Raw genomic sequence first — 22,796 nt, 5'->3', positions numbered from 1 at the left:
CAAAATAAAAACATTTCTTTTCAAATGTATTATTTTCTACAGAAAGTATAATTTACTATTAAAATGATAAGCACAAAAATAGAGAGCAATACATTTTCAGAAATAAACTTTTTCTCCAGATAATACCACTTACAAAGCAGAGCATATTACATACTTTATATTACTGTGTTTTGTCATTGTGTGTTGGTTTTACTTACCCGAACCGTGTAATGGATTGTGTTCTGTTTTTCATATTGAGAAACCACTAATGTAAAGGTATGGGTGCCAGGTGTGGTCAGCTTTATCTTAGTCAAATAATGAGGGCTGTTAATTCGAATTCCATCAATGTATGGAGGTGGGTCAGCTGCAAACAAACAAGTAGGCTTAGAGAAAAGGAGACTTTTCTTTCTTTAATTTTATGGTTGATGTAGGAAAAATAATTACTTGGATGGACATCTCCTTAACTGATTCTCTCCTTAAAATATAATGATATTAGTGAATTATAATTTCAGTTGAAAACTTTAAAATTAAACAGTTCCTAATAAACAAAAATAATCTTTTTGAATACTTTCAATGAAGTATAATAGTACTTGCTATTTGCTCTGTGTTGCATTTCAGTAATTCCTACTATTTGTTCTGTGTTGCATTTTTCTCCCGTAGAGGATTTTAAAGTCAGGATTAGTTTTTTTTTTTTTTAGATGAAATTTAAAAAAATAAAAAGAAGTATATAAAAATATACATTCCCCACCACTCAGGTTTAAATTAACTTTTTTTTTTTTTTTGGTCATTCTAGCCTTTTCATAAAACAATGTCTCTTTTAACCACTACACTTATCTTATTCCCTTCTATTGATGGATTTAGTCAGCATCTTTTTAGACTTGAATACAAACGTACCCACTCCTAAAAATGAATGAAAAAAATAACTGTTTCTGGTATAAGTGTATATATTAAAAAAATAGTGTATGTCTTAGATCTTTCATTTTTCACTCAACATTTTAAAAAGAGCTATGTTGTTCTATACAGATAGTTTATTTCTTATAACTGCCTGTATAATATTCCATCATACAAATATGACATTTTATCTATACCCCCAATTGCTTATTTAGAAAATCTGGATATTCAGATTATTTTCAATATTTTGTTATTACAAAGAATGCTGCCTAATATATTATTTGATAGTCCCATCAGTCAAGCCTGATACAATAAAATTTTATGCATGCCAATTACTATATGTTAAGATCGATGGTCTCACTTAGCTTATTTAGGAACGCTGAATATTTATAATAGGACCTATCAGAAAAACTAAGTATTTTGGTATCTCAAACAAATCATAAGTCTCTAATGATTAGGGGTGGTGTGGTCTAGTGAGAAGAGTAAAGAATTGGCATATCTGTGGATCTTGAATAAGGTTTTTAACCTTTCCATGTTTCAGTTTACTCTTCTGTCAAACAGGGAACAAGGCCTGTCCTATTTACTGCAGAGTGTTGTAATTAAAATAAAATTATAAACATGAAAGTATTCTGAAAAGACAAAATCACTATACATAAGATGGAGCATTGTTTTAAAAAAAGGAAAGCTTGGCTAGTTTAACTCGATATTTGTCACTGGACCTACTATGCGCCATGCCCATTCCAGAACACAGGGATATTGACTACCAAGACTCAGTGCCTGCCATCAACACATTGTAATAGGGAAGAATGCCATACTTCCCTATGATTAAACAAAGTAAGACTTAAACCACTTCTGATCACATCTTCCCATCACTGCCCATTTCTTTGCACAGCTTTCTTGCAAGAACTGTCAACAGTTGCTTCCTTACATCATAGTCTCTTTTAAAACCAATCCAACTGGGCTTCTAGCCCCACCTCTCCACTACGCCTGTTCTTATCAAGGTCAACAATGACTGACTGCCACGATGCAAGTCCAATAGTTTCTTCCCTTTAATTTTTATTTTAGGTTTGGGGGTACATGTGAATGTTTGTTACAAAAGTAAATACGTGTCATGGGGGTTTGTTGTGCATATTATTTCATCACCCAGGTATTAAGCCAGGACCCAATAGTTATCTTTTCTATTCCTCTCCCTCCTCCCACCCTCCCCCCACTTCAAGTAGACCTCAGTGTCTGTTGTTTCCTTCTTTGTGTTCGTAAGTTCTTATCATTTAGTTCCCACAATAGTTTCTTCTCTCACCTAATCTCATTTGATTTCTCAAACATCAATAGATGGAACTGTCCTTTCTTTTTCTCTTGAAAAATGTTCTTTGCTTGGGTTATGTGAAACCTCACTGTTTCATCAGGCCCTCTGTTCAAATTCTTTTGTGGTACCTTTTTCCTCTGCTGAACCTCAAGGTGTCTGAGAGTCCAAGGGTCAGATCCTGGGTGTTAATCTCTGTACCCACAACTCTCTTCACAGGTGATTTATGCAGTCCTATCTTCAAACTCCATCTATATGCTCCTGACTCCCCTATCTGTATCTCTACCCTTACCCCAGAACTCTATTCAAAAATCCAACAGCCTAGCTGCATCTTCATTTGGAGCCAGGACATGTCATTTTCCTGATTATGACAAGCCAAAGACTCTCCGAACCCTTCCTGTGGTGTACAGAACCTCATGTGATCTGACCTCTGCAAATCTTTCTGACCTCTTTTGATACCACACCTACCCAGGCAATTGGCCTGTCCTCTGTCCCAAAAATACACCATCTTTTCTCACTGTAAGGTCCTTGTACTTGCTGTTCCCTCTGCCTGTAATGCTTTTCCCTTGATTTCTTTGCATGACTGGTTCCTTTTTGTTATTCATAGCTCTTCTCATCCCTGCTCAAAGAGGTCTTCTATGACCACCCACCAAAAGCAACCAACCAGTCACTCACACATAACCCTTTTTTTTTACACGTGTATCAGTACTTGATATTTTGCTTATTAACTGTCTCCCCAACTAGAACATAAACACTATGAAAGCAGAATCCTGTTTTGTTCATCACTATTCTCCAGAGCCTTAAGATAGTTTCTCTCACTAAGTGATACACATTTTTTAAAAATGTGAAAGCAAAGTGGTTTCAACACAATGTGTTAAATATCTCAGGTGCCCAGTGGAAGGAATGGTATTTAGGCTGGACCTTAACTATGTGCATTAAGCAGAATAGGGAGAAAGGAACAAGGCAGGAGGAGAGATTCTTGAGAGAAGAAACCATGTGAAAAAAGGCAACAAGGGCATGGTGTATTCTGGAGTAGCAACTATCTCAACTGTGAGAAGCTGGGGCATGAAATAAAGGGGGGCAGGTAGATTAAGGTGGGAATAAAAAGCCTTATATATCATGCTAAAGAGCTTAGATTTTATCCAGAAGTTCAAGGAAAACCACAGAATACATTTGATTAGAGTAAAAGACATCATTTAAGTTTCAGAAATAAAATTCTGACAGCCATGTGCGAGAATATGGAAATCCCCCCTTGGAGTCTCCAAATTAAATCAAAACAAAACACAGAACAGCATTAATACCCATCTGCTTGAGTGGTTTCTATTAGTCTATCAACATAATTATTTCTCTATATTATCTACATAAAATGTGTCATTTTTCAACTTAATCATATAAATAAAATCTTATGTATGTTTATTTTAATGTTTGCTGGGCTACTAAACATACCTGGGTAATAAACTTTTTTCCCATCAGTCTTGTATACAACCATTGTGATAAATTCTCGATTATTCGCAAAATCATCCTAAAATCACAAAGAATCCAATGTGGTTAGAAAATGGGTTCAAAGTGCTATTTATTTTCTTTTTAAATCTCTCCACAAAAAATGCTCTAAATCTCTCCACAAAAAATCTCTAATTTTAAGAGCATTGTTTTCAAGCTATTTAGTGCTATAAGAAACATTGTTTTTCTGAATTGTCATTTTAATAGATGACCACAATGTATGAATGTATATTAAATAAGATTCGGAGGCTATTAAGATTATGGTTAACCTTTACAGAATCAAGACTAATGATTCAACATTTCCAAATTCCTTTCAGCATATTTCAATGTTAATATTAAGATCTAAACTATATACGATCAACCCCCAAACCCTCACTGAAAAGCACAAACTCCCTCATACTTTTCTTCAGAGATGACTTTTGAACAAGATTTTAAGTGTATAATTATAAAATACAAATTTCCTTAGAGGAAAATATTCATTTATCTGAGAAAACACTATTCTCAGGGCACCTATGTAAATTAAACAGGCTGGTGTTTACGTATGTCTTTCACAATGTTCTAACTATATTAAAAAAATTTCTGTATGGGATATCATTAGAAGGGTATCAGTACCTTGTCTGTTATGTGTCTACTAAGCAAAACCCAAACTGCAGCGCCCCCCTGTGGACACTGCACCTCCAGTTTGTACTGGGGGTTGTTGGCCAGGCTATAGGCATCTTTCACAGGTCCTTGCTTAGCATCCCAAGTACTAAAAGATAAAGTCAACAAAGAAGGTTGTAATTAAATTTCTCATAGAGCTAAAATATAACACTATTTCAAAAAGTGAATTAAGCTATCCAAGTTTTTGGTTTTGTTTTACTGTTTTTAAATTTTTTTGGCACAACTAGGAAGCATGGAAAGAAAACAACTATTAACAAGATAGTCACTGTGGGCGTGACAAAAAGATGGAATGCTAGTCTTCCTAAATTAACCATTCCGTTATTTATTTATTTTTTTGAGACAGAGTCTTGCTCTGTTGTCCGGGCTGGAGTGCAGTGGCGTGATCTTGGCTCACTGCAACCTCCACCTCCCAGGCTTGAGCAATCTGCTGACCTCAGCCTCCCGAGTAGCTGGGACTACAAGTGTGCGCCACAATGCCTGGCTAACTTTTGTATTTTTTGTAGAGACGAGGTTTTGCCATGTTGCCCAACCTGGTCTAGAACTCCTGAGGTCAACTGATCCACCCACCTTGGCCTCCCAAAGTGCTGGGATTACAGGCATGAGCCACCGCGCCTTGCACAATTATGTTTTTAAGTGAAGAAAGTGGATGCTATTATAAAGCATACTCTGCAATATGCAAAAAGTTACCTGTGAATACATGTTGATTCTTTAAAAAGACCTGGATTCCAACTCAAATAAATCACATCATAATACTGGCAGAGATCATCCCAGGAAATCCAAAATATTCCTGAAAATTAATATCTTTGTTAATCTAAAAAAATCTTAATGCTAAATGATTTAAGTCAGTTACACATGTTTTGTCTTGTTAAAACATGTTTTTTTTGAAGAATAAATGGTATTAAAATTAAAAAGATATATTTACCGTTGTCTATTTTCTGAGCTGTTCGGGGATCAAAGTTTAAATACTTTTGCAACTCTGGAGTCCAGTTTTTTACATCATTTTCACTGTATCTTCCTTTCCAACGTAAATGACTCCAAGGATTTTTCAACTGGATAAATCGCAACCCCTATATAAAAAAGAAACAGGAGATAACATTAAGTTGTAAAACAGTTTTTACCATATTAGTTCTCTTATTACAGGATGAACTGAGTACTTATCAATTCTTTTCCCCTCAAATCAACTTGAAATTAATATTTTTAACACTTTCACCAGGTCATACATCGATCAAAAACTGTAAATGGCTGCCTACTCCCTAGAGCTAATAGTGCAGTCTTTCACCGCATGTAGTTAAAATTATATAAAATTCAAAAATCAGTTCCTTAGTCACAGCAGCCACATTTCAAATGTTAAATGACCACAGGTAGCTAGTAGCTATAATGGCTAATGCATTGGGCAGCCCAGATAAAGAACATTTCCATCATTGCAGGAGTTCTATTAGACAGTACTGCCTTAGAGCATGAAGTATTTTCTGCCTTTTCAAAGCTCACTCTACTCTGGCTCCACTTTATTTTCCAGTATTTATACTCCATGTAACCTTTGGCTCTAATCTAGTTTTTCCTTTCAGAATGCAATAAAATCCTTATTCAATTTTGCCTCTAAAGGCAATTGATCATGCTGTTCCCTTTTTCTGAAAGGCCCTCTTTGATCCCTTTAGCTACCCTTTCTTCTCAGTGCAGACAGACATAGTGAAGAAAAGAGAAAGGAACATGGACTTTGGGGTCAGAATAAAATGGGACCAAATTCCATTTCTTTGGGTGGGTCATTTACCCTCTCTGAACATTCATTTACTCATATGTAAAATGAAGATTATGATGTGTCCCTAGAAGATGGCTGTGAAGATCAAATGGAATTAACATAAAGTATCTAGCATTTAGTAATTTCTTTCTTTTAATTACTTTGAATTCTCCAAACTTCATAGTGCTAGCAATCTGTATTACATTAGTTTAAAACAAATAGTATCCTATCTTATACTGTTTCCTACAAATGTAGTCATCTTGTCTCCCCAATGTAATCATTAACTCCTTGAAATGGTAACACTATCATCCCTTTTCAGATTTTCCACTCATTTATGGAACAGAATGTAAAGGTAAATGCTTAGTAAATACCAGGCATGTCTACAGAATTGATTACATTGATTCGGGAAAATAAAAGAGGTGGTAAATCCAAAATAATATGTCTTACTGCAAGCAGTCACCTTAGGAAATTGTGTACTTTTTCTAATGATATCATAAATCAAACTGTTTGGAAGGCATCTAAACAACCACAACAACACATTCCTTTGCTATTTTAAATGGTGACAAATTGTGGCTGGGGGTAGATGTATGTGATTTCTGGACATAAGACTCATTCCTCTTAGGCTATATTCCCTAGAAGCTTCATTAATACAGTTTCTTTCATCAATATCTTCTACACTGTATGTGTCTCACCACACATAAGTCAACCGACATTTAACTCTAATTCCTTTCTTTTCAAAAAATTTAATTCTCCATAAGCAGGTAATCTGCCTCATTTCAGGACTCTTAACACTTCCTAAAAGAGGAGCACAAAGGAGAGCAAATTGCTGCTAAGCTTTTCAGAGACAGACCCCCAGCATCAGTGATATTCAAGGACACCAAGATATGGATGTAGATTTTGTTTGGATGGGTAGAGAACCAGCCCTAAAAAGAAGGAAAGCTAGAGAACAAAAAAAAAAAAATTTGATTTTGCTGAAACATCCAATTTCTAAAGTTATTTCCAAGTAGCAGCAAAGGAAAAGCCTTGGACAGCTTCAGAAATTCTATGATAACACCTGTCTGAACTGAAGTCAGCACCCTGATCTGGAGATGTAACTCCATAGTAGACTATGAAACATCACCTCAAAGACACAAAAATGACCCAAAGAGAGAATCGCTGAGACTAAAATGAAGACCTTGGAATATGCAAGCAGATTAGAGGTAGTCAAACAAAAATGATAGCACTTTTATGCAAATATTAATAAATATTGAAAATCTCTTTAAGTGAAGAAAGTCACCAATGATGTAATACTGAGCAGAGCTGTCAGAGTCTAAGATTAGGTCTTTCTGCAAAAAAGAGGTCCTAGAGATAAATGCTTGAATCAAATATGGAAATATTTTAAAACAGAAGTCAGAATTGGCCGGGCGTGGGGGCTCACGCCTGTAATCCCAGCACTTTGGGAGGCCAAGGTGGGTGGATCATGAGGTCAGGAGATCGAGACCATCCTGGCTAACATGGAGAAACCCTGTCTCTACTAAAAATATAAAAAATTGGCCGGGCATGGTGGCGGGGCGCCTGTAGTCTCAGCTACTTGGGGGGCTGAGGCAGGAGAATGGCATGAACCTGGGAGGCGGAGCTTGCAATGAGCTGAGACCGCGCCACTGCACTCCAGCCTGGGCGACACAGTGAGACTGTCTCAAAAAAAAAAAAAAAAAAAAAAAAAAGAAGTCAGAATTAAATAAACACTTCAAAATATAAGTAGCAAAAAATAAAAATAATGCACCTAGGAAACTCCTTGAATATATACCCAATAAAAGAGTACTGGAGAAAACCTTTATATATAAATATACATTTTTTGAGGCAGGGTGTCACTGTGTCAACCAAGCTGGAGTGCAGTGGTGTGATCTCAGCTCACTGCAACATTAGGCTCAAGTGATCCTCCTACCTCAGCCTCCCAATTAGCTGGGACTACAGGCACGTGCCACCATGCCCAGCTAATTTTTAAAAAAATTATTTATTGTAGAGATGGGGTCTTGCTATGTTGCTCAGGCTGGTCTTGAACTCGTGGCCTCAAGCATTCCTCCTGCCTCAGCCTCCCAAAGTGCTAGGATTATAGGGGTGACCCACGGTGCCCAGCCACTTAAAATGTTTTGACTGGCATTTGTGGCAAATTATAATTTTAAAAAACCCCAAACTTATTGGCATACTTAATTTCACATAATTTTTATATTTTTTGCTTTAAGTGGGCAATTTTTATGCCACTTTTAAAGAAACAATTCTATAGAGCATGGCTGGGGGGTTCAACACTGACCAGCTAATTTAGAAAGTTCCAAGACTATAAATTTTAAAATGGTGCAATAGGTCCCTACTGTCCTCATTAATTCATATACAGTCGTGCACCATATAATGAAATGTTAAGACAGCGATGAACTACATATATCATAATGGTTCCATAAGATTATAATGGAGCTGGAAAAGTTCTATTGCCAATTGACATCCTGATGATCCTGCCCCCATGTGGGCCTAGGCTAATGTGTGTGTTTATGTTTCGGATTTTAAGAAAACAGCCTAAAAAAAAATTAACAGAAAAAAGCTCACGTAAAGTACTTGTGTACAGCTCTACAATGTGTTTGTGTTTTCAGCTAGTTGTTATTACAGAGCCAGAAAGTTTAAAAAAATTTAAAGTTTATAAAGTAAAAAATTACAGTAAGCCAAGGTTAATTTATTATTGGGCTGCTCCGATGGTAGTGGGTTAATCAGAACTTATTAATAACATTCGTATCACTAAAGTTGGTATACAACCACCACTGATGATTTGACTGGCTTAGAACAATTCATTATTGAAGAAAAAATATTTTTATAAAGTCTACATGTCTAGCATTCATAAAGTCTACAGTAGTGTACAGCAATGTCCTAGGCTTTCCCATTCACTCACCACTCACTCACTCACCCAAAGCAACTGCCAGTCCTGCAAGCTCCAACCATGTAAGTGCCCTATACAGGTGTACCATTTAACAAAATCTTTTATACTGTATTTTTACTGTGTTTTTCTATGTTCAGATATACAAATACCAAGTTGTTATAACTGCCTACAGTATTCAATACAATAACATGCTGTACAGGTTTGTAGTCTAGGAGCACTAGGCTATACCACAGAGCTTGGGTGTATAGTAGGCTGTACCATCTAGGTTTGTGTAAGTACATTTTATGATGTTCATGCCACAACAAAATCACCTAACAATGCATTTCTTAGAATGTACACTCATCATTAAGCAACACGTGACTGTAAATCCATGTGCCACACATAAGAAAACCAGTCTAATTAACACACAGTAGTGCTCTGTTATTGCTGACTGATCACTACTTCTATTCGTTCTGTTATCAAGGGTCCTTCATTAAGAAATAGTACTTGTTTAATAATCTTTGTATTTTCGAATCCATAGAACCAATCCATTTTTCAGTTAAAAATAACAACAACCTCAGAAGTAATGAAGTCAAATATTCTAACCAGATATTGCAGAAACAGGGTCTGTCTGAAAGGCCTGACAGCACGCAAGGGCTTCTAGGAAGAAAAATACTTGCTTACACAAAACACACTGGCATGCATCTTATGCCCAGCTATCTTCCTATTTTCTTCCCCTTTCACAATTTTTTATTTTTTCAGACAGGGTCTCTATCACTCAGGCTGAAGCACAGTGGTGTGATCATGGCTCAATGCAGCCTTGATCTTCTGTGCTCAAGCAATCTTCCCACCTCAGCCTCTTGAGTAGCTGGAATTATAGACATATGGCACCATGCCCAGCTAATTTTTTTTTATTTTTTGTAGAGGTGGGGTCTTACTATGTTGCCCAGGCTGGTCTTGAACTCCTGGCCTCGAACTCCTGGCCTCAAGAGATCCTTCTGCATCAGCTTCCCAAAGTATCGGGATTACAAATGTGAGCCACCATGCCTGGCCCACTTTCATAAGTATTTATTCAGTGTCTACTATGCTTTAGAGCAGGGGTCCCCAACCCCCGGGCCACAGACAGGTACTGGTCCATGGCCTGTTAGGAACTGGGCCACATAGCAGGAGGTGAGCAGTGGGCAAGTGAGCATTACAGCCTGAGCTCTGCCTCCTGTCAGATCAGTGGTGGCATTAGATTCTCATAGGAGTGTGAACCCTATTGTGAACTGTGCATGCAAAAGATCTAAGCTGTGTTCCCCTTATGAGAATCTAATGCCTGATGATCTGAGGTAAAACAGTTTTATCCTGAAACCATGCTCCCACCCACCCCCCAGTCTGTGGAAAAACTGTCTTCCACAAAACGGATCCCTGATGCCAAAAAGGTTGGTGACCACTGCTTTAGAGCTTAACACTGTGATTGATCCAAACACCAAGAAGCAGCTTGGAATCTTGGGAGCTATGTATTCCGCCTCAAAACTGCTGGTTTTATGGAAAAGACAAAGAGGTGTAACAGCATTTCTGTTCTGTCATCAGTATCTGTGCCATCCCTATGATTTCCTTTCCCACCTTTTAATTTCATAATTTTCAACAGTAGAGATCAAGTTAATGTAGGTGAAATGGTTTATAAACTCCACTTAAACCTTGATTTGTCAGTATTCAGAAGTCTGATAAATTATCTGGGATCCCTGCAATGTCTTACCCAACAAGAAAAATAAAAGAAAAAGATTTAAGGCAAAACCTTGAACTCTCTAATATCCAAAACAGCATATGCGTGTGTGGGAACCAGACCCCACTTCTCTCCTTCAGCTTCTGTCATCATTCCAGTTGACGCAGTGATGAGGACATCTCCTTTGTGAAATCTGGAATGAACCCCAAAGACAATTAATTAAAGTAAAACACATTTGTAATCTAAGATCACACCATTTTATCTTTTAGTCTAATGGCTTACATGAAAATGGGCTGTTCCTACCCCTGAAGAATTTTCAAAAAGAAGTACATTTCTAATGCACAGTATATAAAATAAATTATCACATTTCTCTCTTTTTTTAAAGTTTCTGGCAACTTAATTCTAAACCAGAAACCTACCAAAGAAGGAAAACAAACGCTAAATTTCAAGTGGTTTACAAATAAAAATAAAGACGTGAAATACCACAGGCATTTCCCAAACAGGCATATCATTTTATTTATCAAATCACTGAGCTTTCTAGTTTTGCAACCGAATGTGTATCACTGTTTAGACAAACTTCCAGTCCCTTAAATGGATATGGATTGTCCATTTAAGGCTTAACTTCTCAGACTTCTCTTTTCCCACTTTCCCTCAACTTGGTAACTAATTAGTAAATCTAAAATAATTTTTCTATATTACATATCCTAATATTTTGAATTATCTACAATTTGGATTAACTGTAACTATTAAGGGAAGATAACTGAGGACTGGCTATAGGAAGTACATAATGTGAAGTCTATTTTAAAAACAATTTCCTTAATAACTAAAAACAACAGCTTCTGCAATCTCTATTCTAAATAAGGCATGATGTTTTTATTTTTTAAATTTTTATTTATTTATTTTTGAGATGGAGTTTTGCTCTTGTTGCCCAGGCTGGAGCGCAATGGTGCAATCTTGGCTCACCACAACCTCTGCCTCCTGCATTCAAGCGATTCTCCTGCCTCAGCCTCCTGAGTAGCTGGGATTACAGGTGCCTGCCACCACATCCGGCTAATTTTGTATTTTTAGTAGAGATGGGGTTTCTCCATGTTGGTCAGGCTGGTCCCCCAACTCCCAAACTCAGGTCATCTGCCTGCCTTGGCCTCCCAAAGTGCTGGGATTACAGGCATGACCCACCACGCCCAGCCAGCATGATGTTTTTAAACGGCCACATTTACCACACACATAAAACAAAGAAAAATGTTTACCTTTGATAAAGCATTCTGAAAGAATTATCCTTACTGAAAGTTTGGCTATCTGAATGCATAGCAATTCTTTCTGGTATCCAGCCAGTCAGTGCATGAAGATCAATATTCTGCAACAGAAACACATTTCAGGACTGCCAGTGTCATTTTCAAGTTTTTAAATCCCCAGAGCAGCTATTACATCTCACTGATTTGGCATAATGATTTTGGTAGAAATAAATCAGAAGGTAGTTGTTTTCAACTAGTAATATATTTCTTATTTAACTCAAATTCCTACCTGAATTTGAACATGCATATTTTTCCCTACAATCTTTGTTGCTTTTCCTGAATAAAAAACTATTTTACAGGTGAATATGATAAAAAGACATGTAACAGAAAAAACTGCTTCAACGATGCAGTCACAAATCCTTTAGTGAGTTCTTGCAATGATGTTCCTCATGTTTTACATACATTCCCATTCTTTCTCTCTCTAAACTCCACTGAGTAAATTAACAAGCAACAATTAGAAAGCTAAACTAAAAGTATGTGAAGGAAGAGCAATTGAAAGTATAGGCGGGGAAAAGAAAAACTGTAACATCCTATTGCATTTAATTATGACCTATATATTCTTTGCCTAGCATTAGAACTGGGCATAAAACTGGAAAAGTCAAGGACACCTGGTTTGGCAGGGAAACGAATCACTTATGAATGATGGGTGATTTGCATACGTTACTTCATTTTATTATTGGAATAAAGATGCAATTTTCATCTTTACGACTTTAAGACAAGAGGTGGATATTATCCTTATATTATGGATACATGAAGAGGCTAAGAAAGGTTAAACACATTTTCTAAGGCCACAGGCTGGTTATTGTAAGAATTTAAAGTCATGCCAATCTGACTAATTTCTTTCTGGCTCAAGTCTAGTTTACCTCATGCAACAAAAGGTCACTGGAACACACCTCAATCTTATAGGTTAAGTTCTGTTAAGACTGGATAAAACAAGTAACTCCTTGAACCTGAATTACAAATAAAAAAATACATGACAATATGACACATCCATTTGATCTAAACAGACTGCTCTGGAAATGTACACTGTATTTATAATTGGCCTTGTATCCCAACAAAAGCAGACACAGTTTAGGCTTTCCCGGATACACAAGAAAATATATATATCCCCATAATACGGGGACTGGTCATCCTTTTTCAGGGGTTGATAATCTGCTCTCTTTCCCTATAAACAAAAAGACTATCTAGAATTTTTCAAATTTAAAACAGTTATATTAGATAGCTTAAATCTGTGTCTGGATCGTCTTATCTATTACTTACGGAGTTGGATCCTGGAAAATCATATCCTCCCATGACTTTCATGTATGCTTTTTCTATGAGAGAAACCCATAATTCACTTTTGTTGTTGGAATAAGAACAGAGCAATTCTCCCTTGTGATCAACAGGTAACTGGTCATCAATTATCACCTGGAGAAAGAGAACATTAACCTTCTTAGGTGCACAAAATATCTTAAAATCCTTTCTATCAAGAAATAAACATACCTTTCATACTGATAAAATATAAGGCACAATATGCTGACGGCTATTAAGGTAATGTTTCTAGAATCATACCAATTACAAAATGTTGTTCTTTTTAATATGATGTCTTTATTCAATTTTACAAGCTAATCTGTCAGATGATAACCTTCAATCAATTGATTAAATGTCATGTAACTATCACTGAAATTAAAAGGCTGAGCATCTGAAATAAAAAATCTAAAATTTGAAATGCTCCAAAATCCAAAACTTCTTGATCACTGACATGATGCTCAAAGGAAATACTTACTGGAGTGTTTTGGATTTTCAGATTAGAGATGTTCAACTTGTAGGTATTCTGCAAATATTAAAAAATCTGTTAAAATCCAAAATCCAAAACACTTCTGGTCCCAAGTATTTCGGATAAGGGATACTCAACCTATATTATTCTAGAAACGTACATTTAAAATAATTACAAAAGGGCCTCACTTTTAAATACAGTATTATTGTCATTTTATTCTAAACCTATAAAAAGACTCATGTATAGTTGTAAGAGTAGAACATTATGGCTAGAAAATACATATAAATAACAGAGGAAGTCATCAGATACAGTATCTAATTCATATTAAAAAGTGATCTGAAGCTGGGTGCGGTGGCTCACGCCTGTAATCCCAGCACTTTAGGAGGCCGAGGCGGGAGGATCATGAGGTCAGGAGATCGAGACCATCCTGGCTAACACGGTGAAACTCTGTCTCTACTAAAAATACAAAAATTAGCCGGGCGTGGTGGTGGGTGCCTGTAATCCCAGCTACTCGGGAGGCTGAGGCAGGAGACCCACTTGCACCCAGGAGGTGGAGGTTGCAGTGAGCCGAGATTGTGCCATTGCACTCCAGCCTGGGTGACAGAGTGAGACTCCATCTCAAAAAAAAAAAAAAAAAAGTGTTCTGAGAGATATGAGGATAAGAAATTTGATTTAACACCAATAGGAAGATTATGCAATACATCTTTAAGGATTCTTTAAACAAGAGGTCAAGAATTATAGTTCAGTAAAATTATTCTCAATAATTTTCTTTACTTTTTAAGTAAATCAGGTAAAATGGCTCTCAGAGAGTATTCTAGACAACAACATCAGCATCACCTGGAATCTTGTTAGAAATGCAAATTTTGATCTCATCTCAGACCTCCAGAATCAGAAACTCTGGGCGTGAGGTCCAGAAACCTGTGTTTTAATAACAGATAATCACCTGCCAGGTGATTCTGTGCATACTAAAATTTGAGTATTACTGAACTACAGAGCAATGATTTTCAGGCTGGATCACAGGGGATCTAGGTGAAACGCAGTTTCTGATTCAGCAGGTCTAGGGTGAAGCCTGAAATTCTGCAAAACTAACAAACTTCCAGGTGATGCTGATGTTGCTGCATGGATCTCAACACGGACAGGTGGTGGAGAACCTTAACAATACAAGGCCCTTATAACAGAGTTCAGAGTCTTTCCTTAAAGAAATTAGTGTGAATTAAAATTATGCATATATATTTAAAAGGAAATAATTTCAAAGGCTTCTTACACTTAAGTTATGACTACATATACACTCTTCTGACCTAACAGATTTAGTTTGTCTGATTTCCTTTTAATCAAAACAATCAGATGAACTATCGGATGAAAATTTATTTTAAGCATTAGCAATCCTTAGTTGAACGTTACTTTTTGAAACTGTATACATTTTCTCAAAACCATTTAAAAAACAAGTTTATACTTGCCATGGTTTTAATTAATTTTTAATGATTAACACATGATGCTACTGGTAGTAATATATAATATCACAGACTCAAACTAACTTTTAAAATGTTTAAACAGATGACATTTCTTAATGATTTCACTCAAGATTCAAAGGTAGGGAACGGAGAGAGACAAGGGATGGGAGTGGGGAGAGACATTATTCACCTTTCTTGGGACACCATTGAGGTGAAGTTTTACCATATACTTCCCACATGGATTGTACTCTGGTTCACCATCCTTGTTTTGAGGGTAAATTATGCTTTTGTAAGAAAAATAAATATTAAAATACCAACATTAGTATTCAATATCAACTACTATACAGCACATTTCATTCAGGTATATACTACCGTCTTGGCAATTTCATAAAAACAAACAGGAGAATATTTTCCTACAATAGGCCTAGAAAATGAACTACACCCTAATCGAAGTGCTTATTTACTATTAGTAAGTAATTTTCTGAGATCACAAAGTGGACATAAATTTCAAAATACTCTGAAAAGTGCTCAATGTTAACTTACATACCCTAATAAATCATCTATTAAGTGCATATATTTTAAGCCAGTTAAAATAATCTTTTACCACTGGCCCTAAGAAGTAAAGACCACTTCAATTAACCACAACTAAGGCAAGTAGATCCAACTTTGACATATAGTTGCATAAAATTATACAATAACATACTTCAACAACTATCAGTATCAATTTTCTTTTAAAATACATTTGGACCACTTATATGGCAAATAGTTGAAACTAAGGACTGCGTCTAATTCATCTTTATACTCTTAGGACTTAACACACAAAAACCGCTCAGGAAAAGTTGAAAAAATTATAATGCTTAGTTTTTGCAATGAATGATTTTAAGCTAATGTATCTTTTAAAAACTGAAAAAGTATTTCAGAAACATTTTAATACATTCTAAAGCAGTTCAAGCCAACAGAAATATGTTATATTTCCCAGTAACCACATTAAAAGTTAAAAAGGTAAAACTGCCTGTAATCCCAGCTACTTCAGAGGCTGAGGCAGGAGAATCGCTTGAACCCAGGAGGCAGAGGTTGTGGTGAGCCGAGATCACGCCATTGCACTCCAGCCTGGGCAACAAGAGCAAAACTCTTTGTCTCCAAAAAAAAAAAAAAAAAAAAGTAAAACCAATTTTGATGTTTTAATCACAAATCGAAATATGATTTTAACATATAATCAACACAAAAATGAGATATTTTGCAATTTTGCATTTTTTATGTTCTAAGTTTTCAAAATCTCATGCATTTTACACTTGCAGTGCATCTCCTCTTAATTCAGACTAATCCATTTCAAGTGTCTATAGCCACATGTGGCTAGTGACTACCTCACTTAACAGTCCAATCATAAAGTATTATCAATATGACATGATTTTACTTTGATCAATTTCATTTATTTCAAAACACATTAATTTCATATATATTAACTACGTGTATAGGTTCTTAAGACTGTTTTAGCGTATCTTTCCACATTCATAAATCATCTGCTTAATTTCTACAGAAGGGCCATATTCTGAATGATATGCCCTCTCCACTTTCTATACAGATAAGGCTTAAGTTTTAAATTTCTAGTTAAGGGACAATTACACAAAAAGAGGTAAAGAGAGACACATTTTTACCCGGTAATTAACTTCTTATTAAAACGTCTTTCATAAGCTGCACTGATGGCCAGTGATGCCACAAAGGAGCAATCCGATACTATTGTCTGTTAATAAGAATAATTAACATATTCATATTCATTCACGTAATTTCAACATTACCGCAATATATGTACATTGCCCCAAGTACCTACTTTTTATACTAAATATCTTTTCTTAAAACTTTTATTTTAGGTTCGGGGGTACATGTGGAAGGTAACATAGGTGAACTCGTGTCACAGGTGTTTGTTGTACATATTATTTCAACACCCAGCTATTAGCCCAGTACCCAATAGTTATTTTTTCCACTCCTCTCCCTCCTCCTATCCTCCACGCTCAAGTAGAACCCAGCGTCTGCTGTTCCTTTCTTTTATCATTTAGCTCCCACTTATCAGTGAGAACATGCAGTATTTGGTTTTCTGTTCTGCGTCAGTTTGCTAAGGATAATGGCCTCCAGCTCCATCCATGTTCCTACAAAAGACATCTCGTTCTCTTATGGCTGCATAGTATTCCAAGGTGTTTATGTACCACATTTTCTTCATCCAATCTGTCACTGATGGGCATTTAGGTTGATTCCATGTCTTTGTTATTTTGAATAGTGCTACAATGTATACTAAATATTTTCCTGGTTATTATTTGAATAGGAAAGTAACAAATAGAAACACCATACTGCCGACTCACACATTTTATTCTAATAAATCCTAGAAAAATTAAATAATGTATTTCAAAAAAATTGATTTTGAATACTCAAATAATTAAATATCCTTCTATTGCTGATATCTATTCCTTTATCAAAGGTGAAATTCAGATTCTCAAGTTTTACATTTACAGGTACATAATGATAAACAGGGCCCACATAAAAATCTGTAATCACTCAAAACAGTGATTTATACTTATATTATCTCAGTATGTTTCAGTCAAAATGTGTAGAATGAACAATTTTTCCAATTACACTTCTGTACCTGAATATATAATAAAAAATCTAAGAAAAAACTCAAATCTATACACAAATTACTTTAAAATGCTGACTTTTCTATAAAATCATACAAAATAAATGCTCACCTGCTTTATGCTAAAACTGGACACAGTATATATCATTGTAGGATTGTTGGTGAGGTCTTCTGGTCGTACCCATTTGGAAAATGTAGTTTTTTGTTTAGGTGATAATGGTAGCTTGCCCCATCTATCACTGAGGTAATAATAAAAATTAAAATAAAAAAATTAATCTTAAAAGATGACTCAAAGCCAAAATTAAATTTCCTAGAGATTTTTTTTTTTGGTCTAGTGATTATAGCAGTACTGTATTATCTTAAAATAACCTTCTGGTCAAATCTGGCTCTTTATAGAGTCCAGTCAACCTGATCATCCCCTCCAATTAAAAAATATACCTAAATAATTGAAAACAGAAGAACAACTTAAATTCATTTAAGAATATAATTTTTTAAATTTAGCATAACTGTATTCAAGAAATTCAGCAATAAAATGAAACCATTAACAATAGTACAAGCTGATTCATTCAAAAGGACCTAGGAAGCTAAAGATTCAAAGCTGGTTCTTTACAAACTCCACTTGGCAAGGCTAATAATGAGTGTAGCTAATTTAGTGAATACTAACCATGTGCCAGGCATCATGCTAAAGTGCTTTACATACATAATCCACTTAATTCTTAAAACAACTCTATTAAAGGAATTATTTTTGGAAATAGCTTAAAGTGATTAATGACTTACCAAGGTCAGACACCTAAGAAACAGCAGAACTGGCATCTGAATCCAGGTCTCTGGTGCCAAATCCACCATTCTTATCCATTACCCTCTACTCACTGTGTGTAACAATGTTTCTCTAAAATTGATGTGTACACCAAGGGGAAACATCTACCTTTCCCCATTCCCTAAACTTTTTTTTTTTTTTTTTAACAGTTGAGGTCTCCATATGTTGCCCAGGCTGCTCTAGAACCTCTGTGCTTAAACAATCCTCCAGCCAAGGCTGATACCAGCCTTCCTGAAGTAAATACCAGAGTGCTGGTATTACAGACACAAGCCACCAGGCCCAACCATCCCCAAACCCTTTCTAGAGCAGGAGCAACAAATCCTTGGTTTTCAAAAGATTTCCTAGTAATAGAAAGTATATAATATGCAAACTGGCACAAACATAACTTTTTTTTTTTTTTCAAAGAATGCTGACAGATACTGGGAGAAGAGAGGATTTTGTGGTCAAGTATGATCTACAAACTCCTGGTTAAAGTATTCGTTTTTTCATTGAAGGACACCTCTAGACTTTAAATAAGCCAATGTTTATTGCAATCTCTTAAAATAGAATATGGCATATAACATATCTCAAACATTTTTTATTATCATCTCACAGAACCACTAGTATTCCAGGTAGCATTTTGGTACCTGTATAATACCAGGAGCTAACTGTAAACAGAAAGTGAGCTAATTGAATTCAGAAGAGTTTAAAGACAGCTCTCAAAAATTTTGAGGAGAAAAAATTAACACAAATTCAAATTTGTAATCTATTATTAACCTGTCATATGAACCATATTTCAGCATAAATCCAAGATTCCATAATATTTGTTCTCTCAAGTCACTAGAGGATTATTAAATTCAAGGTTTTTTCCCTCAGAACTTAAATATATTAAAAATATTTTACAGCCAGGCGCGGTGGCTCATGCCTGTAATCCCAGCACTTTGGGAGGCTGAGGCAGGCGGATCACTTGAGGTCAGGAGTTTGAGACCAGCCTAGACAACATGGTGAAACCCAGTCTCTACCCAAAATACAAAATTAGTCGGGCGTGTGGTGGGCGCCTGTAATCCCAGTTCCTTGGGAGGCTGAGGCAGAAGAATCTCTTGAATCTGGGAGACGGAGGTTGCAGTGAGCTGAGATCGCACCACTGCACTCTAGCCTGAGTGACAGAGTGAGACTCCATCTCAAAAAATAAAAAATAAAAAAACTTACAATTATAATATTCAATAATGCTTATTTTATTATTTTAAAAGTAATACACGACCGAATAGAAACAATTTTAAAAAATAATTCAATCTCTCTAGCGAAAGATAAATTCTGGAGCCTTTTCCTGATGATCTGTTAACCCAACTTAAGAACATTTACTGCTGCTTTTTCTTCTGATTGTTCCTAAAGTAAAATAATTTAAAAAATAAGAAAATACCTTGCCACTTAGAATAGTAACTTTAGTATTTATTCTTGTTTTTCTCCCAATTTAACTACTTCAAGAAATATTTATTGAATACCTACTATACACCAGATACTGTGGTAGGCACTGGGGTGCAACTTAATTAAAACAGACATGGTCTCTGTCCTTATGAAGTTTATATGCTAGAGTAGCAGACAAGCATTAAGCAAGTAATCACCTTAAAGAGAAAAAAAAGAAAAATTCCAACTGTGACAAGTGCTATGCCTAAATTAAGGGAGTCTGCATGGTTACATATTTTACTTTTCCAATTATATTATGAGCATTTTCCCATGTTATTACATTCCTTGAAAACTTGATTGTTTATGGCTATATAACATTTTTCTTATGGACACTGTGTCGTATAAGCATAACAAATATGATTTACATTAATTTGTTGCAAAAAGATAGAAATGATAAGTTTACATCTCTATTTGAATATTGTCAAGAAGATATCAGAATAACTGATTCATTTTCACAATTATAACAACAATGATAAATCGCTTTCGTACGAATTTTTGAGTATATCTCTAAATAGTTCCTTACAACTGGATTCCTGAAGTAAAATCATTGGTCAAAGAGGTATAAAAAATGTTAAAGTATTTGGAATATACAGCCAAATTGTTATATAACTTAGTAACTAACAAAATGATGATTTTTCTAGCAGGTAACCTTTATGATATAGTGCTTGCTATATAACAGCACCATTCTCAGGGTTTTACATTTTATTAACTCACAGTAACATTATGAGGTAGTTTCTATTATTATCCCCATTTTACAGACAAGAAACTGAGACAGATTTAACAACTTGCCCGGTGTTACACAAGGTTTGAGACCAGAAAGTCTGGCTCTAGAATCTTTCCCTGAACATTAATGCTATAAAGTTTCTCAGATATAAAAATTCCTTTGGTCCCAATCAGTTACTAGCATCACACAGCTAACTGAGTGAAAAAAATATGTTAACTGGCTTTGTGATACCTAACCCTTGGCAAAAGAACAGCAAAACACTAGAAAATAAAAAGCAGCCCTTTTGTTCTTTACAGAGCCTTCATATTCTATATAGTAAGCATCCAGCTTTTTTTTTCTAATAATAAATATAACACGCTCATTGGAGAAATTTTGAAAAATAAAAAAGTACTGGAAGAGGTTAAATCACAAAATTTTGTTACCTAGACATAACCACTGTAAATATTCGGGTATATTTCTCCACATCATTTTTTTTTTCTATGCATCTATAAATACATGAAAAGAAAAAGAAGGGTCAGGCACAGTGGCTCACACCTGTAATCCCAGCACTTCGGGAGGCTGAGGCAGATGGATCACTTGAAGTCAGGAGTTCAAGACCAGCCTGGCCAAAATGGTAAAATCTCGTCTCTACCAAAAATACAAAAATTAGCTGGGCGTGATGGTGCATGCCTGCGGTCCCAGCTATACAAGAGGCTGAGGTGGGAGAATCACCTGAGCCTGAGAAGTCAAGGCTGCAGTGAGTCATGATCACATCATTGCACTCCAGCCTAGGCAATGGGAGTGAGACCCTATCTCAAAAAAAAAGAAGAAAAAAAAAATTTGGGACATCATAATTTTCTTTTTGATTTCTGTAATGGGAACATTTTTTTTCCTACAGTTTTAAATACTTATTTTGAGTAGCATAATATTTGACTGTATAGATGTACTATTATTTAATCATTCCCATATTGCCAGTTTGTTTCAATAATTTTTTGCTGCAACAGATGCTTTGATGAGTGTCCTTATTATGTACATCTTTGACTGTTGATTTCCTTACGATGACTACAAGCTCGGACTCCTGAACCAAACAATATTTTTAAGGCTCTTGACATAAGCTGCCATTGTCCTGGAAGGCTGTGCTAACTAATTCTCTCATAAATAACCCTTGCTTGAATTGGTCTTCTTAGTAAACAATGACATCATTCCATTCCCCTTTTCCATTCAGTTTCTTTACTGAGTGTTAGAATTTCTGTTGTGATTCAATCACTGCTTGGACAAATATTTACTGAGTACTTACTTTACACCAGGTACTGTGCTAGACACTACAGAAATAATATTAGGCAAAAGGAGATCCTCATGTCCTCATGACTGGGCAAATAACAAAAGTGCTCTTGCTATGTTGCCCTATCCCTTTCCCACAGCCACCCCTCTATTCCAACAAATTTTTTTATTACAAATTTTAATTTCAAGGCTATTAAATTGAACTTCAGAGTACTGAAAAGTTAAAATATTGGAATTAAAAATTGCAACAGTGCTTACTTACCAGAAAGGCATTGGATAGGCAAAACGTTCTCTCAGGTCAACATTCATGAAAGGAACATATTCTATACCATTTATTTTTGATGTTGTCCTATCAAACACGAGAAAAAAACCTAAATGTTCAAGTTTACCTTAATTGCCAATCTTATTTCAACTCTTTAAAATTTAAATGACAAGGTATGATACTGTATTAAAATTAAACTGACAACCTCATGTTGTTGATATATCTTTGGACAATATTTTCATAAAACAATTGAAAATCAGAAAATAACTGAATCAATTCAAACCAATAAGAATATTCTTTAAAGGCTAACACCCACAAGAAGACAAGACTATTCAAGAGGTAATGAAAGTGTCCTTGACACCAAGACACAAAACCAATTCTATCCTAAGCCTAAAGGGAGAAATCAATTGCTTAAGTTATTTTGGAATTAAAAAAACACATTTACAATTCTGAAATATATGCTCTTCACGTTTTCTGGTTATGAGGACATGAAATGGGTAGTGGAGGAAGGAAG

At 35.5% G+C, this 22,796-nt stretch overlaps 1 protein-coding gene across 5 annotated transcripts in view; it reads right to left on the bottom strand.

Moving 5' to 3' along the window:
• Nucleotides 1-22,796, bottom strand: part of CAPN7 (calpain 7) — a 46,553-nt gene that overhangs the window by 6,425 nt on the left and 17,332 nt on the right. For 3 of the 5 annotated variants that reach the window (XM_009444948.4, XM_009444949.5, XM_016940552.4), the window contains 12 exons: nucleotides 22,283-22,369; nucleotides 17,889-18,015; nucleotides 16,809-16,894; nucleotides 15,344-15,437; nucleotides 13,207-13,353; nucleotides 11,902-12,008; nucleotides 10,727-10,847; nucleotides 5,253-5,397; nucleotides 5,018-5,117; nucleotides 4,283-4,418; nucleotides 3,617-3,692; nucleotides 198-343 (listed from right to left, as the gene is read on the bottom strand). In XM_009444948.4, coding sequence (XP_009443223.1) covers nucleotides 198-343; nucleotides 3,617-3,692; nucleotides 4,283-4,418; nucleotides 5,018-5,117; nucleotides 5,253-5,397; nucleotides 10,727-10,847; nucleotides 11,902-12,008; nucleotides 13,207-13,353; nucleotides 15,344-15,437; nucleotides 16,809-16,894; nucleotides 17,889-18,015; nucleotides 22,283-22,369 — 1,372 coding nt within the window. The remainder of the gene's footprint in view (nucleotides 1-197; nucleotides 344-3,616; nucleotides 3,693-4,282; nucleotides 4,419-5,017; nucleotides 5,118-5,252; nucleotides 5,398-10,726; nucleotides 10,848-11,901; nucleotides 12,009-13,206; nucleotides 13,354-15,343; nucleotides 15,438-16,808; nucleotides 16,895-17,888; nucleotides 18,016-22,282; nucleotides 22,370-22,796) is intronic. The other 2 variants (XM_063805471.1, XM_009444950.5) reach the window with 1 other exon arrangement.

This window comes from Pan troglodytes, chromosome 2 (assembly GCF_028858775.2).
Source record: "Pan troglodytes isolate AG18354 chromosome 2, NHGRI_mPanTro3-v2.0_pri, whole genome shotgun sequence".
Lineage (NCBI taxonomy): Eukaryota > Metazoa > Chordata > Mammalia > Primates > Hominidae > Pan > Pan troglodytes.
Note: the sequence above shows the minus strand (reverse complement) of the source record. Positions and strands in the feature narration are given on the sequence as shown.